Source organism: Trichomonas vaginalis, chromosome III (assembly GCF_026262505.1).
Source record: "Trichomonas vaginalis G3 chromosome III, whole genome shotgun sequence".
Classification (NCBI taxonomy): domain Eukaryota; phylum Parabasalia; order Trichomonadida; family Trichomonadidae; genus Trichomonas; species Trichomonas vaginalis.
Window position 1 is genome coordinate 7894884 of NC_067205.1, and position 22048 is coordinate 7916931.

General features: G+C 30.2%; 9 protein-coding genes and 1 non-coding gene across 10 annotated transcripts, besides 3 other annotated features; 8 read left to right on the forward strand and 2 right to left on the reverse strand.

The window, feature by feature from the left end:
- Positions 1 to 722: 722 nt before the first annotated feature.
- Positions 723 to 2527, forward strand: TVAGG3_0661530 (uncharacterized protein; the record flags this gene model as incomplete). The annotated part of the gene is made up of 1 exon (XM_001319561.2): positions 1433 to 2527. One exon carries the CDS (start codon positions 1433 to 1435, stop codon positions 2525 to 2527), a length of 1095 nt encoding a protein of 364 aa, XP_001319596.1.
- Positions 2528 to 2708: 181 nt separating this feature from the next.
- TVAGG3_0661540 (uncharacterized protein) lies at positions 2709 to 3239 on the forward strand (the record flags this gene model as incomplete). Its single annotated transcript, XM_001319562.1, has 1 exon — positions 2731 to 3192. The coding sequence occupies one exon, from the start codon at positions 2731 to 2733 to the stop codon at positions 3190 to 3192; it is 462 nt and encodes a 153-aa protein (XP_001319597.1).
- A 224-nt stretch (positions 3240 to 3463) lies between these two features.
- Positions 3464 to 5674, reverse strand: TVAGG3_0661550 (uncharacterized protein; the record flags this gene model as incomplete). Its single annotated transcript, XM_001319563.1, has 1 exon — positions 3464 to 5674. The coding sequence occupies one exon, from the start codon at positions 5672 to 5674 to the stop codon at positions 3464 to 3466; it is 2211 nt and encodes a 736-aa protein (XP_001319598.1).
- A 132-nt stretch (positions 5675 to 5806) lies between these two features.
- On the forward strand, positions 5807 to 5886 carry TVAGG3_0661560. The gene has a single exon. It is a non-coding gene; the product is annotated as a tRNA-Leu (tRNA).
- A 1500-nt stretch (positions 5887 to 7386) lies between these two features.
- Positions 7387 to 8062, reverse strand: TVAGG3_0661570 (uncharacterized protein; the record flags this gene model as incomplete). The annotated part of the gene is made up of 1 exon (XM_001319564.1): positions 7441 to 8010. The coding sequence occupies one exon, from the start codon at positions 8008 to 8010 to the stop codon at positions 7441 to 7443; it is 570 nt and encodes a 189-aa protein (XP_001319599.1).
- A 3693-nt stretch (positions 8063 to 11755) lies between these two features.
- TVAGG3_0661580 (experimental autoimmune prostatitis antigen 2-related family) lies at positions 11756 to 12598 on the forward strand (the record flags this gene model as incomplete). Its single annotated transcript, XM_001319565.1, has 1 exon — positions 11756 to 12598. The coding sequence occupies one exon, from the start codon at positions 11756 to 11758 to the stop codon at positions 12596 to 12598; it is 843 nt and encodes a 280-aa protein (XP_001319600.1).
- Positions 12599 to 12706: 108 nt separating this feature from the next.
- Positions 12707 to 15245, forward strand: TVAGG3_0661590 (experimental autoimmune prostatitis antigen 2-related family; the record flags this gene model as incomplete). The annotated part of the gene is made up of 1 exon (XM_001319566.1): positions 12707 to 15196. The coding sequence occupies one exon, from the start codon at positions 12707 to 12709 to the stop codon at positions 15194 to 15196; it is 2490 nt and encodes an 829-aa protein (XP_001319601.1).
- Positions 15246 to 15541: 296 nt separating this feature from the next.
- Positions 15542 to 15796, forward strand: TVAGG3_0661600 (uncharacterized protein; the record flags this gene model as incomplete). The annotated part of the gene is made up of 1 exon (XM_001319567.1): positions 15542 to 15796. The coding sequence occupies one exon, from the start codon at positions 15542 to 15544 to the stop codon at positions 15794 to 15796; it is 255 nt and encodes an 84-aa protein (XP_001319602.1).
- Positions 15797 to 16262: 466 nt separating this feature from the next.
- Positions 16263 to 18179: a mobile genetic element.
- Positions 16795 to 17054: a mobile genetic element.
- Positions 17385 to 17458: a mobile genetic element.
- Positions 18180 to 18350: 171 nt separating the features above from the next.
- TVAGG3_0661640 (nucleotide-diphospho-sugar transferases family) lies at positions 18351 to 19734 on the forward strand (the record flags this gene model as incomplete). The annotated part of the gene is made up of 1 exon (XM_001319568.2): positions 18456 to 19658. The coding sequence occupies one exon, from the start codon at positions 18456 to 18458 to the stop codon at positions 19656 to 19658; it is 1203 nt and encodes a 400-aa protein (XP_001319603.2).
- A 374-nt stretch (positions 19735 to 20108) lies between these two features.
- TVAGG3_0661650 (uncharacterized protein) lies at positions 20109 to 21234 on the forward strand (the record flags this gene model as incomplete). Its single annotated transcript, XM_001319569.1, has 1 exon — positions 20209 to 20754. The coding sequence occupies one exon, from the start codon at positions 20209 to 20211 to the stop codon at positions 20752 to 20754; it is 546 nt and encodes a 181-aa protein (XP_001319604.1).
- Between the last annotated feature and the right edge of the window lie 814 nt (positions 21235 to 22048).

Here is a 22048-nt window from a genome sequence, read left to right on the forward strand (position 1 = left end):
ATTACTGCCACATTGATTGTTTGGATGATTACAGCACTATGCAATACAGAAAACGAAATTAACTTTCCTCAAAAATATAATATGAAAAATGATTCAGAAGCGCATTCATCAAACCCAATAAATTCAATTGCTTAATTATATAGTATATGATATTTTTGCATGCCCACCCAATTTACCTAGTTATTTTTGCAATTTCTATTTCATTTCGATTTCACTTTCCATTACCAGTTGATTAACAATTTTAACGATATTATCATTACGATGTAACAGTTTGTTTGCGGTTTATTCGATTGAAAACTTATCTTTTTATTCGGATATTATTTTCCTTTTTTATCTCATTTTGTTTCTTAAACATTTACCTTTTCTAACATATACTGATTTTAATCTAATAATGAAAGTCCTAAAAGTAAAAGTTTGAAATATATTTCTTGAAAATACTTCCCAAAAGTGAATATTACTTACCAACCAATATAACATAAGATATCCCTGCATGCAACATATGTAGATGAAATAATATATCATATCCAAAGCTGGAATAAAAGTTTCTACATTTAACCTTAAATGATAAAATAACATCATGGTTGATAAATACATCAGAATTATTTCTATGCCGGTGAAGGTAAATGTCTTATCATTTTGAGAGTGTATTCAATTTTTGAAATAAAATTTTATACCAAGAAAGTTAAACTATTTAAATATATGAGAATATTATCTAGAGTTTTTTTAATGTCAGATTTTCTCAGAATGTCTTACAAATTCTAATGGCATTCTATAAAAATCAAGTATACTATAACAGATTAAAGCCAACAGAAAACACAGTTTCAGTATTTCAATGCCTCTTTGCCTCAATATCGTCACATGCAAGTGGCGGAGCAATTTCCGTCCCATCAATGAAATTCATTAGTTTAGATATCACAGATTGCATTTTTGATTCATACAGTGTTTTGCCTAGTAAAGATATTTATTCCAAAGCTGGAGGTGCCATTTACTCAACTTCTCAAGAATACATAAATATCACTAAATCATGTTTTTCTGAATGCCATGCTCCTTGGGCAGAAGTAATATTTTATGATACAAAAAAGTATGATTTTTCGAATTTATATTTTGATCTTGGTATCACAGAAAATAGTTTTATTGATAAGTATATATGGGATGAATCCATACATTCACTTTTTTTGTGCAATATTTCAAATTTAGACACCAAATCTTCTTTCAAAATTTATTTTAATTATAATTATTTTGTCAATTCATCAATACATCCTGGATACATATATGCTGCTACTAATTCATATTGCAAAATACCTTTTTCAAAAATTCATTAATAATTGATATTTCTATTTCATTCTCGAAAAATAATGTTGCTGACATTAATCTAACTATTCCTAATTTTACATATGCTGAAAATATTCCAGACCCAGATATTCAAGCAATCATGTGTCCATCGATGCAACTAGCAACGAATTACACAAATCATGAAAAAAAAGTAGCTGTTCGATATACATTTATTGATGAACATTTTGAGATAACAAGCTGCAAATTCCTTCAAGTTAGTATGACAAATGACGAAGGCGCCGCAATATCTATCCAAAAACCAGCTTATAAGTATTTGAATTCACAGCCTTTCATCAAGATCAATAACATTTTCTTGTGGCAGTGTCAATCAGAATTAACAGCAGGAGGAATATACATTGAATATGAATATTCTCATATAGATGTTTCTCATGTTTGTAGCATCGATACTATTGGATATTATTGTCATTTTTGTCATTTTGGATCGAGAAATCCAATATTTTTCAACACAAGTTCAGTATCATCTAATTTTAATATTTCGCAAAGTTTCTCTTATTATATTTATCGCATTAATGAGAATGATTATATGAATTTTGTCAACTCTACATTCATTACAGGTATTAATACATCGTCTTATTTTGTAACTGCTGCTGAAATCATGGCAATCCATGCAGATATCAAATATTGCCAAAAAGAAAATATTGTATCAGCCATATTTATTGCTTTGCATAATTCCAATTTAACGTATTGCAACTACAAGAATGTAACAAGCTATGATATCAACGATAGAAGTTTTAACAATTCACTTGATGTAATTAAACAAGTTAAATTTATGCACTGCGTGTTTATTGATTCAACTGTATATGATTACCTCAAAGCTTACATTGATAAACGCCATATTACATTTGAAGATTGCAGTGGAACACAAATGTATGACGTCAAACCATATCTTTTGCCAGTTTGCCGTGAACCTGATAATAAAAAGAATCTTAAAATGATTATATATTATTCTGTATCAATATCATTGTTCTTTTTGTTATTAACTATTGTTATATATAAATATTATAATAGTTTATTTTTGTTACAAAAGAAAACATGCCGCTTATTTGAAAAGAATGGAGTTAGAAAGACAATTAGATACAGATTATGGATAAGAAATAAACACATTATTTTAATAAAATGTTTCTTTTTTCTATTCATCAAAGATATCATTCCTCAGATATTTAAGTTTGTTTAATTACATCATTTACAAATAAAGAGCATCGTTTTTGAAACTAACTTTCTTTAAATCTGAATTGAATTATTACACTTTTTGCTTTTTTCTTGAAAATCAGTCATCATTCATAACACAGAACCATGATTTTCATATTGTGCATGAATTATAATTTTTGATAAAAAATAGTGGCAAATTCATTATTTTTTTATTTTATTTTGTTTTAGATGAGTAAATACTTTAATAAGATATTCAAAAGTACTAAAAAAGAAAACAATCATGACCAAAAAGGACCCAACGATAAAAGCAATTCACCTGCTACTCCAGCTGTAATCCCAATTTTTATTGAAACAAACAATTATAACGCTATCGTTTCAAAATATACAGAGGAATTACAGAAATTGAATAACCCACAACTTAAAGAAGTAAATGAGTACTATCAAGAACAGGAAAAACAATCTATTCTTTTAGATGAAAACAGAGATTCAATACCAGCTGATTGCGACACATATACAAATCTTATATGCGAAATACAGTCTCTTGACAAGGAAATTTCGGAAAGAAAAACACAAAATTCTAAAATCAATTCAAATATCAAAAAATTAGAGAAAAGGCCTCAAGAAATCCTCGAAATTGAACAAAAGTTGAGAGAAATATACAAAGATTATCGTAAAAAGAATATCAAATAATTTTTCAATTATTTCTTGTTTTATATTCTAAATACCATAAATAACAGCGTTTATTTTAAATAAAACAAAACAATTTTTTTTAAATAAAATTTCAATCAAATTCAATTGATTCGTCACCAATTTTACTGGTTGAGGTATGTTCAGCATCGGAGTAATATGACTCACTATATTCATAGTTTTCATTCCTTTCTAAATAAATTATCCGTTTTCCTTTTGATTTAGCAGTTTGTAGAGGCAAATCCTCATGAATTTCATTTGTTTCTTGGCTTATTTAACTCGTTGAAGTATGCTCTGCATCAGAATAATATGATTCACTATACAAATCATCTTCTGCAGGAATAATGTGTTTTTCTTCGGGTTCTGTCTTCTCTTGAACTGTCTCTTCATGAGTCTCGGGCGTTTCTTCAATAATTTTACTTGTTGAAGTATTTTCTGCATCAGAATAATAATAATCGCTATAATAATCACTTTCATTAGTATCAGGAGAAACAATTTGTTTTTCTTCTTCATGGACATCGTTCTTTTCTTCTTCACTTTTAACAGATTTAGAATCTTCGACATTATTTGAAATAATATCTTTATTTTCGCCATTTTCTTGATTTTCAACTTCCTTTTCTTCAATGATTGGTTTTTCTGGTTCAATTTCTAACAGTTCTATTGGAGTTTGTGGCTTAATATCGATAACTCTACTATGTCCCTCAAAAACAGGCGTTGGCTTATCAACACCTACAATATTCTCATTCAGCTTAAAGTCAATATCAACACCAGCTAGGATTTTATCAGCTCCAGAGGTCAAAATAGCTAATTGTGACTCTAAACCACTAAAAACACTATCAATATATGATTCGTAGTTAGTAACATAGTCATATACATCTTTTCTATTAACAGCATCTTCTATTTTTGCATGGATATGTATGTTGTTCACTCGATTTACAAAATCATTTAAATTTGCCATGTAAACTTCTCTCATCGACGAAAAATCTGATAATAAATTTTCATATTCAGCGTTAATTGACAAAATTTTGTCCATTGCGTATTTATTAGCGTCTTGAACTGCTTTTTCTATATCAGCAATATGCGATGCAATGTGATCTAATGCAGGTAAATTTGAGTGTAAATTTGAAACTCCTGTTTCAATATCTTTTAATAAACTCTCCATTTGGTCAGCGCACTTATTCTGAGTATCCTTAGCCCAATTTTCAATTGAGGTGTAATTTTCTTCAAGTTCTTTATTAGTTTTAGACCTAAAATTTATAAAATTATTTTTAATATCGGAATGGTTTTGAATTCTTCCCTTTTTCTCTTCTTCAATCGAATTTGTAAATATTTTCGTAGATTCTTCTTGTATTTTTTTGACTTTTGTGACTGTATCAGTAATTTCTTTGGAAATTTCATTAAATGTTGATGAAGTAACATCAAAAGTATCATCTATCTGCAGATTTATACTACTTGTATCACTTTCGCACTCTTCATTTACTTTATCTATTGAATATTGTATTGAATTTGTCAAACTTTCGAGATTTTCATTGAACATCTTCGGTAATAAGTCAATTGATGATTTTAATGTTGAAACAGATTTCAATGAGAGGTTATTTAATAAAGCAAGATTTGTTTTGAGTTTTTCAGCTGCTTCTGCTTTTGCTTGCGATGTGTCTTGTATTGCTTTTGATAGATATACAGATACAGATGTTGTTGAGTAATTCATTACGGAAACTAAGTCTTTCATTGCGTTTTCTGATTGAATTTTTGTTTTTGCGAAATCAGCGTTTCTATCACCAACTTTATTTGCCATTGACTCGAAGCCTTGTTCAAGTTTTAATAGTTTAAGAAGGGTGTTTGCTATTGAACTTGTCGCTGATTTTCGATCTTGATCAACTTTGTTAAAAGAAGTACGAAAAAATGTTTGGAAAGTAGTGAAATCATCTAGTAAATGTGATGATTCTGTGTTCAATCTTGTCAGACGATCGCGAAGTGGGGAATTTATTTTATCAAAATTGGAAAGCATTTGATCTGCATCGTTTTCAAGATGTTTAATGAACTCTTTGTGAGGTCTAATCACAGATGATATATGCAAATTTTTAATTTCTAAAAGTCTGTTTTCTAAATCTTGAATATCATGCATTAAAGCAGGTATTTTCTCATTTTCATTGAGGTACATTTGATCTTTTATCATTTCTAAGCTGGGAATATTTGATTTGATGTTTGATGATAACTCGTTAATTGTGGAATCAAGAGATATTCGAGGAATAACAGTTCCAACAGGTATATTATAACGTGAATTAAAATTTGGTGTGCCAAAATTCGAATCATTTGAAGAATTTGGGGTAGATGGAGTTTGGATTATTGGCGATGGTGGTTTTTCTTGTCTGACTACTGGCATTTTTAAACCAAATCGAGTTCTTTTAACAGTTTGTGGTGTTATTTCTGTTCTGCTAAACATGTCATTTGAATCAGTACCAAAAGGACTGATCAATGATGACATTTGAATTAAAAAATAAATTAATGTAGTATAGATTGATATTATAATAGTTCTAAATAGTTTGATTAAGTATAATAATCCAAGATTTTGATTTAAATTTTATTTTATGATAAAATTAAATTGAAATAATGTAAAGGTCATTTGGCCGAGTGGTCTAAGGCGCCAGTTTAAGGCACTGGTCCGCGAGGGCCTGGGTTCGAACCCCAGAGTGACCATTTTTTACATCAATTATGTGAAGTTGGCACTTTTCCTTAATTTAATCTCTTCCTCCCAGTCTCTCAACCCAAGAGGCTTGGAGGAAGAGGATTGAGTTTTTGTTCAAAGTTAATTTAATATATAAAGCGTAATAACTACATTGATTCTTATTTTTCCTCTAAATTTAATCTCTTCCTCCCAGTCTCTCAACCCAAGAGGCTTGGAGGAAGAGGATTGAGTTTTTGTTCAAAGTTAATTTAATATATAAAGCGTAATAACTACATTGATTCTTATTTTTCCTCTAAATTAAATCTAGAAATAATGAAATTCGCCTTGGATGATTTCTATCAATCTTCTGTTAATCCTCAGAGATATGAGAGTAAGAGTAGTGAATTAAAACCGCCATCTCCTCAAAGCTATTACGTTTTCCTTTGTTTCTTTTTTGAATTAATTAAAAATGGTGCCATTTATATCAGTGGAGATACGAATAATCCAAAGCTTCTTGTTGACAAAACATCATTCACTAGCTGTAAATCAACCTCTGATGGAGGTTCTCTATTCTTTTCTTCAACTACTGGTGAATGTGTTCAGTCAAAGATCTGTTCATTTGGATCAAACGTAAATTCACTAGATACATATCGTGCATATTCCAAAACCATTGTTTCAACCAATACTGGATCAAAGAATTACGTTGAAGAATCAACAATTTCTTCAGCTGGAAATATAAATAATTATGGTTATGGAACTATTTTTTTTAATAGTGGAGATGTTATTATGAAATCAAACAATATCTCTAAAAATAATATTTATAATGATGCATTTTATTATGTAACGAACGGCAATTCAAATTTCAATAATTCATTTTCCACATTTTCTAATAATACATGTACTTCAAGTTGGTCTGCTGACCATTTTGGTTCAGACAAATACATATATTTTTGTAATATTTTTCATAATAAAGGAACTGGAGGTTTGATCGGAAGTTCAAGTAATACTATTTTATACAACTGCAGTTTTATAAATAACGTTATGAGTGGGGCTTATCTCCATGGATCCCCAATGACGTGTTATAATTGTTATATTGATCAACAATCATTTAGTTCATATAGATTGACTTTAATAAATAGAATTTCATCCGAATTTAGGAATTCTCTTTCACATATATCAACTGGTTTATGTGAAGCTGATTTCCCCTTGATATATAGTATTGATCAAGTAAAATCAAAAGAAAAAATATACATAAATTTTCATTTCATGCCTTTTATTATATGTTCACTCCAAATATATCTTGTTTGTCGCTAAAAACATATCTATCCATACTAATTCACTTTTTTTTCATACTCAAATTTATATCATAACGAAAAATTAAAATTTGAGTGGTAATTTAGTTGATACATTCTAAAACATAAGATTTATAAGCTGAAAATGAGGATAACTTATAGAAAATCTATACATATAGATTGAAATACAATGATATTTTATGATATTCTCAAATTGAGTAAATATTTAATCTATATTTCGTAAATAATTGATGAAAATACATGGTTTAACATAAAATTTAAAATGAATTAAAATTATTTAAGAGCGTTTTTGATTCCTGCTCTTAATTGATTGACATCTTGATTAATATCATTAATAAAATCAATAGTATCTGCTTGATTACGACGATTTTGTGGGGATTGGTTGAAAAAAGTGTGAACTTTGTTAATAATTCGACATATTGACCCAGTAATAGGATTTTGTTCTATGTATTTTACTGTTTTTGGAAAATTGTCGTTCAAAAACTTCTTTGACTCCTTTGGGTTTTGTATCATGAATAGAATTCCGTAATAACTTGCTTGAAATGTGGGAATAATAACAAAGTTAGAGATGTTTTTTCTTTCAAGCATTAATGCTGATGTGGTCATTGATGCAGCACCTGCGGAAATCATTCGAAATGTAAGTCGATGTGAAAAGTCGAGTTTATCATTAAATATGTTGTATAATAAGTATTCATATCCATTTCTTTCAATCAGATTAAGTCCATTAACGATTGTCTTCTTCTTTAGTAGCTGAATTATTGTTTGGAAGATGGATGAATAAATTTGAACAGAATTTACTGCTTGGAATGGAGTGCTAATAACAAATATCTTGATCTCGTGCATAAAATCGTTTCGAATATTTTGCAAAAGTTGATCTCGATTCATTGAACTAAAAAAATAAAAAAGTTTCTTTGAAAAAATCAAATGTCAAAAATCCAAATCTGTTAGAGAATGATAAATGTCATGAGAAATTACTATTTGCCTAATCTGGTCATTTGAATAATAAACGCAAGGATTGGTATAGTTTATATCTCATTTGAATGTGTCCAACTAGTTTATATCTTGTTATCAGCTAGTTGGATGAAGTGTGTAATTCGAAGGATGGCATAAATATTCATTAGTATCCATGATGTTTTATTATAGATCTATAAATGATGTTTTGTCATCATTAAATGATGGGGAATCAAATATTATTTTATGATGAATCTTTTGATTTTTGCTTAGGCGATTTATCATATTTATGCTTCTCATAAACTGTCTTTTTAAGCATATTTTGTGATGGACTTCGTAAATCATATGTTATCTTCTTTTCTGATACAGTATATGCATATTATATTAGTATCTTTTTCTTGTTAGGAATGATCTTCTGCGATAATTGTTTCAACTTCATTTCCACTTTATATCAAGCTCAGGATAACCACTGTTGGAGCAATTTCAGACTCTTTTGATGTGAAAAGCTCGAGTTTCAGATATATGTTATAATATAGGTTGTCTTTCAAGTTGTCTTGATGACATATTATTATTTTAAGGATACCCTTACATTGCGTAGTTAGAAAGAGAATATGATATTGTCATGATTGCTAAAGTTTTAGGCTCCAGAAATGAATATACATCAAACTGAAACAATTGATAAATTGAATGAACTTTTGAGAGGTTCTCAAATAAAAAAAATTATCTAATTTTTTACAATATTACTATTATTTTATCCACATATGTATATATAGTAATTTGAGAAAACTTTTAGGAAAAAATAAGTTTAATAAAAATCTGAATTTTACTTGTTGTGGGATTGTTATTAATTGACACTCCAGACGTATTACTAATAGTTATGCGTATGCAATTAAAGTATTTCTGATGGACAAAATGTGAGATTTATATCAGATAATTCATTTCTACTATTAAGTTATTCATTTATGAGTTTGCACTTATTCGCACTAAATAAATAACTATTAAAAATTGTTTTAATTAATTGACACCATATAATAGAGTGAATTTTGTTTGATCAAACAACAATAGATGATAGATATAAAGCCAAGAAACTTGCTATTAATATGCTCTACTTGCTATTTCAATGTAAGTATGATATTTTCTAAATGTTTCGTTCAGATAACTTAGATATATTAGTCAAAATTTGAAATTTTAATAGCACATATATTAAAAATAATTATTATTCATAAAAGATTAATGAAATAGTAAAAAAAATCAATCAAATTATAAAAATACAACATTTAGAAGAATTCTTATTATCCTTCAAAAAGTCAGTATTTCTGCTGTAATTTTCTACAACATTGTAGTTATTGCACTTTGTCTATGGATTTGTATATATGTTATATATAAATTATATATCTAAACTGCCCATAAGTGCAATTTTTATATAAATTGTTTATTTCTTTAACAATTTCATATGAAATATGCTTTTTTAAGCGTATCAAAGCTGTGTTCTTAATGTGCATGGATATATCAAGAAAAATGTCGAAAAAATGTGAATTCACAAATTCACTGAATTTTCACCGTTTTTTGAATTTTGCTACAGCACTAATATTAAATAATACTAAAATCTTCTGTCTTTGTAAAAGAATAAATTCTGACAAAAAGTGCTCGTTTAAATTTAATGATCATCTGTATGACTAAGTGGTAAAAGTGTTTATGACCAAAAAAGGGTTACATGCTTAGTCTATTTTTCTGACAGGATACTCTAGATTTACATGATCTCTATTTCATATCTCCGTTTTTAGATTCTTCGACAGATTTTATGATAGAAAACCAAGATTAACAAATTTCCGGCATGTTAATGAAGAAATCTGCAGCTACCCTCAATATTATTTCAATAATCAGTATCGATTCTCTTATAATTTATTTTTTTCTCAATAATTTAACAAGAAATAACAATACACACTTGGTTTTACGTATAAAAGCTAAGTGTCGAACTTAATCAACTTTACTTACTTAGCAAATGAATATTTTTGTGGTTGCGAGTTCTGAATGCTGAAGTTTTAGATTTCTCTATAAATGATATCATTGCACTTACAATGTTGTTCCAGCCTATCGCATAAATCATAGAAAATCCAAAAAAAAAATAATATAAAGAAAATTCATGTCATGAAGTTCAAAAAATACCGTGTAACATTAAAATTTGTTATGCATAATACATTTTAGCTATTATTGATTTTTTTTAATTTTCGAGAAATTGAATGGTGAGTCCGATAGAGAAATTTTTAAAAATCCTAGTGCCTCATAGAAGTAATTTCCCCTCGTCTCCCATACTTCCAAATGTATGCATATGACATAAACTTTTATGCATTACACAAGTGGCCAATAATATCTATAGAGTAAAAAATTAGAAATTTAATTTTTTTATATGATAGTTATATTTCAGATTTGCGAGCGTAACTTTTTTCTCCATGGCATACTTGTTTTAAGAGCAAATGATCAAAATCGTCCTTCAATTATTGAAGGAGCTGATATCTTTTGAAAATTGAATTGAAAGGGTATTCAATTTTCAAATTTCCTCTCAATTTTGGAAACATATCAACTCTATGAATTAACAATTATGTGCCTTCACAGTTTATCAGTCATATCAGGTGCTTATAAAGAAAAAAGTTACGCTCGCAAAATATGTTTTTATATAGATTTCACATAAAATAATTATGTAATTTCTAAAAAGAATATTTTTGTTCTCGAATATTAAAGTGTATTGTAGTTTAAAAAGTTTTAAATATGTTGCTAAAATTTCAGGTTTATAGCTCATGTCTAGCATGACTTCTTCGTATGCGCAAAAAATCTGACACGTAAGGGTATCCTTAATCAAAATAATGAAAAAAATAAGTTTATTCTTCCCAGAAAATGATATTTATTTTCTATTTTGGTTAGATGATATGGTAGTGAAAGTAAATTCTGATTTGATCTTCATCCAAGGAGAATTTTCTTTTCTGCGGGTACTTATCAATAAGTAAATAGTGATTAAACTTTATGATTACTGAAAAAATGATTAGTTAAGCTTCAATTACCGTCTTTGAGATAAATGGCAGGTTATAAATTGAGAGAAAAATGGCAACTATTAATCCTCTCAATAATTATAATAATGATAATAACAGCTCTTAAATTTGTCTGGGGAAAATATCCATTGAATTCAAATTAGGAGGATTAGCTGATTGGCCAATTGAAAAAAAATGATTAAATTGAATTATGTTAATAAGTGCGTCATTTTTTCTTGATTTTTTTTCTCATTGTGAACAACACAGAAAAAAAATTGACATCAATTAAAATAATATTCAGAATATATTTTTGAGAAATATTTTTCGATCAAAATGTAAAAATATATATACTAATGATTTCTAAATACTTTTTCAAGTTTGAATCCAATCACTAAAAGTGCCAAAATTCTGAGCTGATATTGTAAATAATTTGATTTTAAAAAAGATTCTGCATATTTGGGTAATGCAATTCTTGTCGCAGATTCATTCAAAAGTATGATAGAATTCAAAATCTGGTATCCTCATTAAAAAATATTTATCTCTTGATTTGTTATGCATAATTTGATTTTGATTTTTTCTATTTCCATTCAAATTTTATAAAAAATATTAAAAAAATGTTTTGTTTCCTATTGGCGTCAACTATTTCTTTTACTCCTTCAAAATTTGGATATCCTGGAACTGATACTGTTCAAGCACAGGAGACAGATTCTATTATAATATTAAACGAAGTTCCAAAATCGATGAACTTAAAACCTATTAGAGCTAAAAATTATTCCAATCCGCCAATTGAAGATGATCAGTATGTTTGGCCAAGTCATCCTTATACATGTCCTAAATCAATACTTGATAGTGAAACAGTTGGAATTAGAAAGGACTTTTGCAAGTGGGCAGAAAGTGTTAGTGAAGATGAACTTTATTACCATCCTGCAGGTTCAAAACAATTCCTTGGTGATGATGCTGTCATCAATGCTTCAAAAAGATATAAAGCAAGAATTTTCTTAAACTCAAGACGTGGATTATATCATCCAACAGGTCTTTATGCTCCACCTGGTGAACGTATTACAATCGAAATACCAACAAAAAGTGTTGGTAAAATTACTTTTTCTATTAATAGACATGTTGATACCCAAGCGAGTCATGATGTCAGACTTGGTGGAACAAGATGTGAGTTTTCTCTTCAAGGAACTGTAACACAATTCTCATGGCCATATGGTGGCACAGTTGACTTCTTTGTTAATGCAGATTCTCTCAATGCAGGTGTAGACATCAATGTCACAGGTGTCATCAGATGTCCTTTCTTCATATATGGTGTCACAACAGATGAAGAGTGGGAAGAAGAGATCGCACAACTTCCAGGTCCAATTTTATCACTCGACTATGGTGCAGGTTTTGTTGCAGCACCAAGTAGTCTCACGAAAACTGCAGTTCAACTTAATGATGCTATGGCCTTTTGGTGAAGTGTTTCTCGTATTTTATACTCGTGCAGCGATGTTGCTAATTTTCCAAGAAGGTCTGATGGCAGAGTCGTAACTCCACTTCGTACAACAGTTGACAGATTCGTCAGAATGGGTACAGCTGTTGCTCTTACAGGTGCAAATCAAGTTTATGAACCAATTGGTTGGCAAACTGGATGGGTCAGTTATGAATCTGCAAGATGGGGCTGTTGGGGACAACTTCACGAATATGCACATCATTTCCAGAACGGATGGACCTATGGTAACTGGGGTGAAGTCTCAAACAATGCATTGAATCTAATCTCAATGGCAACAATGATGGAAGTTGATGCAACGAGAATGGTGAATTTCTTTGGTAATGCGCAAATGTCTGGTGATTGGTCAAATACAGCACATCAATACGGAAATGTTAATGCTAATGATTTATTGTATTGGTATGGTCTTCCTTTGTATTGGTTTGGTTCAGATCTACAAAGGAAAATTATCCGTTCTACAAAAGATGGAAAATATTTCCCTCGAAACAATTCTTTCCCTAATCAGTTCATGTTGACAATGTCTCATTTGACCAAGAGAGATATGAGACCATATTTCAGTACATGGCCTAATTTATATAATTATTCTACAGCTATTCGTCAAGAAGCACATGAGCTTTTGGATTCATGGAACTACAAAGAATTCCACCCTGTATCAACAATTTATCAAACAGGTTATGTATTAGATGGTGTTGAATTTGAAACAGCAAAACCATTCAGAATTCCTGCACGTGATCCATATTATTTCGATTTCGAGAGATTCAAGAAGACAAGAGATGGAATGCACACATTCACATTCAAGAGAGTCATTCCGGGTCAAGGAACATTTGAATCAATCGGAACTGGTCAATACAAATACACTCCACCAGATCCAAGTATTGTTGACAAGTTCTACCTTGAATACGAAGATGATGTTACAAAGGACATCACAAAGATGATTGTCAGAATCAAACAAGTTTTCCCAGGTGTAAAATTGACATACTTTAATAACTCTGCTTCATTGTCAATTGATAATGCATACAAGAAATATCTCGAAACTAAAGACAAATTCCATGTTATGTTACAATCTGATTTCAATATTCCAAAGATGAGGTACAAATTCCTTGCTGTAACAGATGGTTGCTTCTATCCTCCAGAAACAAATACTTATAGATTTGTATCTTATCATGATGAAGGATGCTTGATTTATCTTTCAGAGAATCCTTTCAATGACAATTTTGATATTGATGCAGGTTCTAAATTATTTAGAGCCTGGGGATACGGAGGCTGGAATAAAAATGATCGAAATAGTAAGTGGGTCAATTTGACAAAAGATAAGAAGTACTATCTCAGATTCGTTATCAACAATGTTGGTGGTGAAGGTCAAAGTCAAATTGGATATATCTACAACACATCTGATAACATCAAAGGAATACAAACAGATAGAATTTGGTTACCTGGAGCTATTCGTGGAGAAACGGATCAGAATCCATTCATGCCAAAGATAGAAAATGACCCTACATTAGGTATTTATTGGGAAAGTGATTTAAGAATCAAATATCCACCAAACAATTTCAAATTATTAAAATCGCTTACAACAGAAGATCCAGCAGCTGATTTAAACAAGTTGCTTTTTGATGGAAATACATCACCATCTCAATCAACAAATGTTGTTCAACCACTTCCTATTGATTATGACATTGATTTCGGTCAAGAACTTACATTTGAAAGATTGTACATGCCTCAAAGAAGTCGGAAAGTTAATGGAAATTGTACGATTACATGTGATGGAGAACAAATTTATGATGGTCGTTTTGATTCTACAATCACTTTTGGTTCTGCATATTATTGCAGATATGTTAATCTGAGTATTTACTCAAATTCGAATGGTAATTTTGCAGGAATTGTTGAAATACAACCTGTATTGCTCAAAGCGGCAACATCAAGAAATATAATACCTGCAACACACAAAGATTGGAGAATACAAGGTAATGGTGTTTTGTCTAAGGAAGGTTTGTATTACAACGGAAAAGGATGGAAATTGCAAAAAGATGCAAATCTAACATTAAGCATAGATTTGAATGAAACTGGTGACAGCATAGCAATAATTGGTGACAAGTCGATATATGGTGGCCATTTCGATGTTTATCTCGATGGTGAATTACATGGTTCGTGCAACACTTCTTTCATTTTCGATGACATCCAGAAGAACAGAATAATAGACACAATGTTCCAACAACCATTGTATTCAATAAGAAACTTGAAGAACAGTTCTCATCACTTTGTTTCTATGGTTGTTCGAACAGGTAATGTCGGTATTGCAGGCATCCTTGCAGATGGCAAAATGATTCAAGTTATTGATCCCACACCTGCTCCAACACCTGCAATAGCATCATCAGGGGATAATCTAGATGTTGGTAGTTCTAATGGTAAAATTATTGGTATTACTCTTGGGGTTGTAATTCCATTGGTTGTTATTGGGGCAGCAATTGTCGGTTCTTCGTGTTCAAGCATCTCAAAGAGAAATCCCTTGAAAGAAGTTCTGATGAAGATGCTTTACTTGTATAATTGTTTTTGCCAGTACTTTTGAATTTGAAATTTAGTTTTTACCAATAAAAATTCTTTAAAATTAATTTTCCACAGACATTTATAATGACAATGTTTAATTTTTGATGGATAACATCATTCAAAGGGAGAAATGTTTTAAATTCAAACTATTTACGAAATTTAGTTGATACATTCTAAAACATAAGAAACTATTTTCGTAATTGATACAAATGGATTTGATATTTACAAAGGAACTATTTTATCAATAGAAGGTGATTCTATTAAAGTGCACTATCCTGATTATCCTGATCAGGATGAGACAATTACCGATAAGACAAGGCTTCTGGCAGCTACCAGAGTGAATACAAGGATATTTAACCAGCAAGAAATGGCTCGAGACTCTAAGATTGGTCAATATTCATCCGATGTTGATGATGATATTGACGACGATGTTGCAGATGATGGTGATGAGCCTGATTTTGGTAAAATTAAGACTAAAAAGCTAAAAAGAGGACGTAAACCAAAGAAAGCACAAAAGGAATCCCCTGTTAAACCTCGTCCTGAGGGTGCCCGTAGTAACCCATCTCGCCATGCGAAACCTGTTTATGCTGACTACGATATTGATGATAACGACGATGAATAAACTTTATTTTACTTTATCTATGAAATTATGTAATGGTTGCTAATTTTCCTTTCATTTTCTAAATAATAAACTTTGATTTTCAAATTTCTATGAATTCGTTTTCGGAAAGATCAACTCATATTTGAATGGATCCATATCGGACTTCCTTAGAATAGTTAAGCCACCTCCTATTTATTCCGAAATTTTTTACCATCAATAGGGTTTTGCAAAGTGGCACGTAAAGTGGCACAATGTTGCAAAAATTTCCCTTTTTTGCCCTTTGTCCATTCAATTTTACGCCCGTAACTGGCACGAATCCTCGAAACCCGTGCCAGTTTGCAAAACCCTAACCATCAAAAATTCAAATAAATAAATAAAGTCTAATAAAATTTTTATATTTTTTAATGGAATTATTGAATTTTTTTGAAAATTAGCAAGGTCAAAACATTTTTAAAGCGGCTACTCCCTTCTATTTTTAGATAGATTTTAGGGCTGTACAAAATCGAGAAAAACATTGCCGTGCGGTAATATAGGGTCAAAAAAATCGCGCCTCGGCGGCTCCGCCGCCTCGGCACTATTAAGTGCGCATTATATTTAATATGTCCTTCTTTTTTTTTCTTTTTTTTTCTTCTTCTTTTCCTTTCCTTCTTCCTCTCCTTCCTCTTCTTTCCTTCTCCTTCTCTTTTTACAACAACGTCGAAGATCTTCGAATTTGATTGTTGGAAAAGCATCTATTTCAGATAAAGGATGCCTTTCTCACAGTCAACATACGAGGGTCCTGGCTGAAACGTTCTCAAAAAGCCTGAGATGGTAATTCTCTGATCACTCATAGCTGGGCAGGTAGTCATTGCTGACAATACCTGTCTTTATGCATGCACGCTTTCATGTATATGGGTTTACACTATCAATTCGCAAAGTTGTTCCGAATTCTTCCAAAATGGAAGGACCCGAAACAACTTTGCTTGTTAACGATACAGACGCATTACTTTGCATTGATACTGTGCTGAGTTGTGTAGAAAGTTTGATTAGAGTTGTTTTGTTCTGGTATCTCTCATCTTCTGATGAGAGAAATCAAAGCAACACAACTCTAATGAGTTTGTTTTCACTCATTTGTATGTAGGTTTTTAGTTCGATTGGAGCTGCTTCATAATGAGATCTCTCATCAATTGATGAGGGAGATCATAACAAAGCAGCTCTAATGTATATGCTCGTATTAACCGGGTTGTAATGCGTTGTAACGTCAGCTTGTAGTTCGTTTGGGGCCACTTCACATTGAGATGAGAAGAAATGATTAAAGGACTCTGAAAGGCTTTGGCCGTTGATGTTGTAATCGCATTACTTGGAACTAGCTGGATGCTAAGCTGTGTAGAATGTTCGATTAGAGCTGTTTTGATATGATTTTTCTCATCATAAGATTGGAGGAATCATAGCAAAACAACTCTAATGGGTTTACCATCATCTACTTGTATGTAGATGTTTGGGAAATTGTCTTGTTAATCGATTTTCGAGATGACTTTCAAATGCTATAATCAAATGACAAACAAGTCTAAGATTTCTCGACAATACATCAAATCATGATGTTTGTAAGTGCGATGAGATTAGAGTTTTTGAAGGAATGACAAGAGAAGTAGGAAAGCTCGGCATTCGCCGAGCAAATTAAAAATTAACGTATGGATTAAATTTTAAGAGGAATTCAATTTTAATTACGGGTTGTTCAAATATTGATTAATATAAATTTATTAATAAGAATAAACAATTTTTGTTTTTGAATTTATTCAATTTATAGCTTTACATATAGTTTCAAAATTGTACAACTATGATTATTTCAACAAAAAATATCTTACTTTTTCACTTCACTTTCACCCTCACTTTTTCCGTAATTCAAATTTCAACATTATGTATTTTAATTCCTTATAGTATTTTTAACATAATTAATCAAATAATAATTGGAAGTTCTGAACTCACTTTTTCCGTAATTCAAAATCAAAAATATGAATAATATATCTATTTATTATATACTAATGCTATTTTCAACTAGAAGTGAGGTACGGTAATCTTACGGATTCCCGTAACTCAATTTTACGGAAAAAGTGCAGTAAACTACTCAATTTACGGGAAAAGTGTCGTAAACTATTGATGTGGCGGTAAAATCACGGTAATTCACGGAAAGCTATATGCGAAAATTTGAAATTATACAAAATCGAGCGAAACACTTTTAAATAGGTTGTTCTCGTATTTAAAATACTATTCCCAGATTTATTGTCGTCAGAATATTTCCAAATTTTTGCCGATTTACAAAAAATGATTTACAAAGCATATTTTTTAATCTAAAAAATTCCTAAAAAAAGGAACCGGTGTGCGGAAACCTCGGTAAATTACCGCGGTTCCCGTTGGGACTGCCATAATAGATTTTCATATCATGAAGTTTAAACAATGGAAATATATTATTTGAAATATTTTATTTCTTTATTTGCTTAACAGTTAAGAAAAATAGCTTACAATCAATTAAATTACTGTTATTAAATAAATAACCCTCTCAATACTCATCATTGTTTAAATCTATCGACTGAAATTTCTTAAACATTGTGTCTTTGAACTTTTATTAAATTCACACCATATTTCTGAACAATATTTTTAATAGTCATAATTCATTTTGAAAATAATCCAAAGGAAGAATCTGATGATGCTAAAGCGCTCAAGATTTAGACCATTATATCTTGCTTTAGCTCTACTAGCAGTCGTATGTTTCATAGCATTCTTCAATTCAACAAGAACAAAGATACCAACTGTTGAAGAAATAAATTCCGAAAAAGAATTATTTATAACAAACAAAAATAGACCATGCACTACAGGTTCACATACAAATTACGTAAAACCACCTAGCTATGCAATGAAAATCGGAACAAATAATTGGCTTACAAAAGATCTTGAATCCAGAATTCAATCAGCTGAGTTTGGCAACTGCCCAACGTGTAATATGAATAAATTCAACAAGAATGGCACATCAACTCAACGCGATTTCATAATTACTTCGATGATGAATTGTTCTAACAACGTTCAAACGTTTATGCGATCATTACGTTCCACAGGATGTTCAGCTATAGTTATAATATTCTGTGATAACCTTGCAATTAAGAAACTTTCAGGATATCAACAAGTTCTTTTAACAAACTGCGGTGCCGTGCTGATTAATATCGGATATATGGACAAGAAATACGTAAAGAACCCATTTGAAAACAGACACCCACTTTTCTACACATTTTTATATCATTACAAACATTTAATGGACAGAGTCATTATAATGGATCTTCTAGATTCCGTTTTCCAAGAAGACCCATTTTCATCTGCATTTACTAGTACTACAATGGCAGCTACCACGGAAATGCTGAAATTTTCGCAATGCGAAATAAATACTGACTGGGTTTCAAAAGCAGATCCAAATTATGCCAAAGACTTTTACGAGAATAGGACTCCACTTTGCTTTGGTATGGTTTACGGCGGAATTAATTGCATTCTTAAATTTTATGATATTATGTTTAGAAGACCCGAATGGAGTAAGTTCCAAGTTAAGACCATCGATCAAGGATACCTTAGCTATTACTTTTATAAAGGAGTCTTCTCAAGTCAAGGTTTAATTCTTTCTGGAACAAAAGTTGGCGACAAAATCATTTCTACACGTGGTGGAAAGGTATCTAAAGATAATGGACCAGCAGGAGAGTTCCTTATGGAAGGTTCTGACGTTGTTCCAGCTGTTATTCACCATTATAATCGACATTGCAAGATTTGGCAAGAAATACAAACATTGTGCCCTGAAATAGGCCATGATGATGTTGCTTATGCCAAGCAAAAAGAAATGAAAGAAAAATGTCCTCCTCCAAAATAATTTTTTATCTTTTCTTCTTTTTTTATTGTATTCTGTTTATAAATACTTACATAATAAGAGAGTTCTTATTCTTTTTGTTTTTCTCCACAAATTTCGAAAATTGTAACTCAATTTTTCTGTTTAAATAAAGGTTGTAAAACTCTTAACCTTAAAATTTTTTGGACCCCCTGGAGGAATCCTGATCGAGCAAGTTTGGAGTCTCCATCCAGGTGAGGAACATGCAAACGAGAGAAGTGTTTAACACTTCATAAAGTATCTTATGGATATGGTTAGATATATAGTTCTACTTAATGGAAAGAATTAAATTGCGTTAAAGTAAAAAATGGAGTTATGAACTCATTTAATCTTAGTTTTACAACCTTTGTTTAAATTCAATTAAAGCACGTTTTTGACTATAAAACCATAAGAAAATAGAAAAATGCATATCCATTTAAGAATATTTTGCATTATTTTGAGTTCATTTTTCTAAAATATCTTCTGAGTTATATAACAATATCAATACCACACTATTTACTAAACCAAGAAGATTTTCTATGATTCAAAATCATAAATGGAAGAAGAAGATTTACTTGATTTGTCCAAGCTCAGGGGTAAGTTATTAAAAGAAGCTCAAACATTAGAAGTATTTAAACCATATGGGCGTGTAAGCAATTTGTTGCTGTTAACTCCCCAAGAAGACTTTGATTTAGAAATAATTTTTTCAGAATTGAAGAATTTGATCGACAGCAAAGCAATTCCTTTGGAATTTGTGAAGTATGCATTAGAAAAAGCATCAGAGATCCAAGAAAAAAAGATGAAAAATTTCGCGGAATTATATGTAAAGTTGACAGAAAGTTTTGAATTCGAAGTTAATGTTAGAACAGACAAATTTAAGGCACTATTAGAGAATCTTGGAATTAAATTCGATTGCAATATATATGAAGATGCCGAAGCGTTAAAAACTGTTTATAGCGAAGACACACCATTTTATTTAGTTGCTTTCGATAAAATCGATGAATTGTCAAAACTTGATAAATTTGACGAAATCAAAAACAATTTATCGCTCCTTGACACTGCAGTTTGGATCAGAGAAATGCTTCAGATTCTTAAGACTTAACGGTCTTGAATACTCAGATGAAACTGATAAATTATCAGTTATGGGCGGTAATTTTGAGATTTTATCAATTTTGGCAAATGAAGGACATTCATTTGGAATGTATTTAGATATCGCAATAAAGTATCATCATGATGAGATTGCTGATTGGATAATGAATACATTCACTTCTCATGATATTAACGTTGGCGATTGTTTAGTCTGGATTAATTTCAAAGCAGCTTCTTTTCTTATTGAAAATGGATTTGAAATCAATTGCTCTTGTATTCTATTTGATTTTTAATAGAGTTCTTTTTGCCAAGCTCATTATATTCAATATTTTATCTTTAATGAAATTCATTTTATTTCCTCATACTGAAATTTTATATTTAAATTAATTGGGCAACATTTAAATGTCCTTTAGCTCTTGCTATCGAATGGAATTCATTTGATATTGTTAAATACATGATTGAAAATGGTGCCAACTCAAATTTCGTGTTTGATTTTCAGTTTATATTTATGTAATTCAACATTAGTTTTTGTAGTTCAATTTTATTAATTCATTACATTCATTATCCTTTATCATGAAGTTTGGATTCTATTTGTTACTCATGATGAAATATACATTCTTTATTGTGATTAATGATGTAATTCTTTATTAAAGCTCATCATATTCTTTGATAAATTCATGCAATTCAATTTATAAATTAATTTCGTTCAATTTTATATTAGAAAACTCCTTTTTTAGTTGCTGTACTTCATAAAAACACAGAAATTATCAATTTTCTCTTGAAAAATGGTGCTGATGTTAATACAAAACTTATTCATCTTTGAATTATGATGTTCATTTGTATTTTCATGATTATGGTGTTCATTTATAATATTCATAGAGTTCATTATTAAGTTCATCATGGAATCATTCATTACCTTATGGAATTCATTATCAAATTCATTGGATTTGTTTCTTTCCTTTGAAATTCATTATTCATTAATTATATTCATTTTGATATCAATTTCATTCAATATTTTCATTCATGATGTTCTTTGTATTATTTAGGCTTTTCCATTATCTATTGCTATCGAAAATGAAGATTTCGATACAATTCAATTGCTTTGCGAACATAGCGCTGATGTAAATATGAAGTTAGTTTTTTATCAATTGATAAAATTCATTTTGAATTCCTTTCGATACTTTTCATCATCTCATGGAATTCATTATCATAATTTATTGGATTCACCTTTATTTAATGCAATTTATTATGCATTCACTATATTCTCTATCCACTCAGAAAATTCTTTTTAAATCTTAGCATATTCA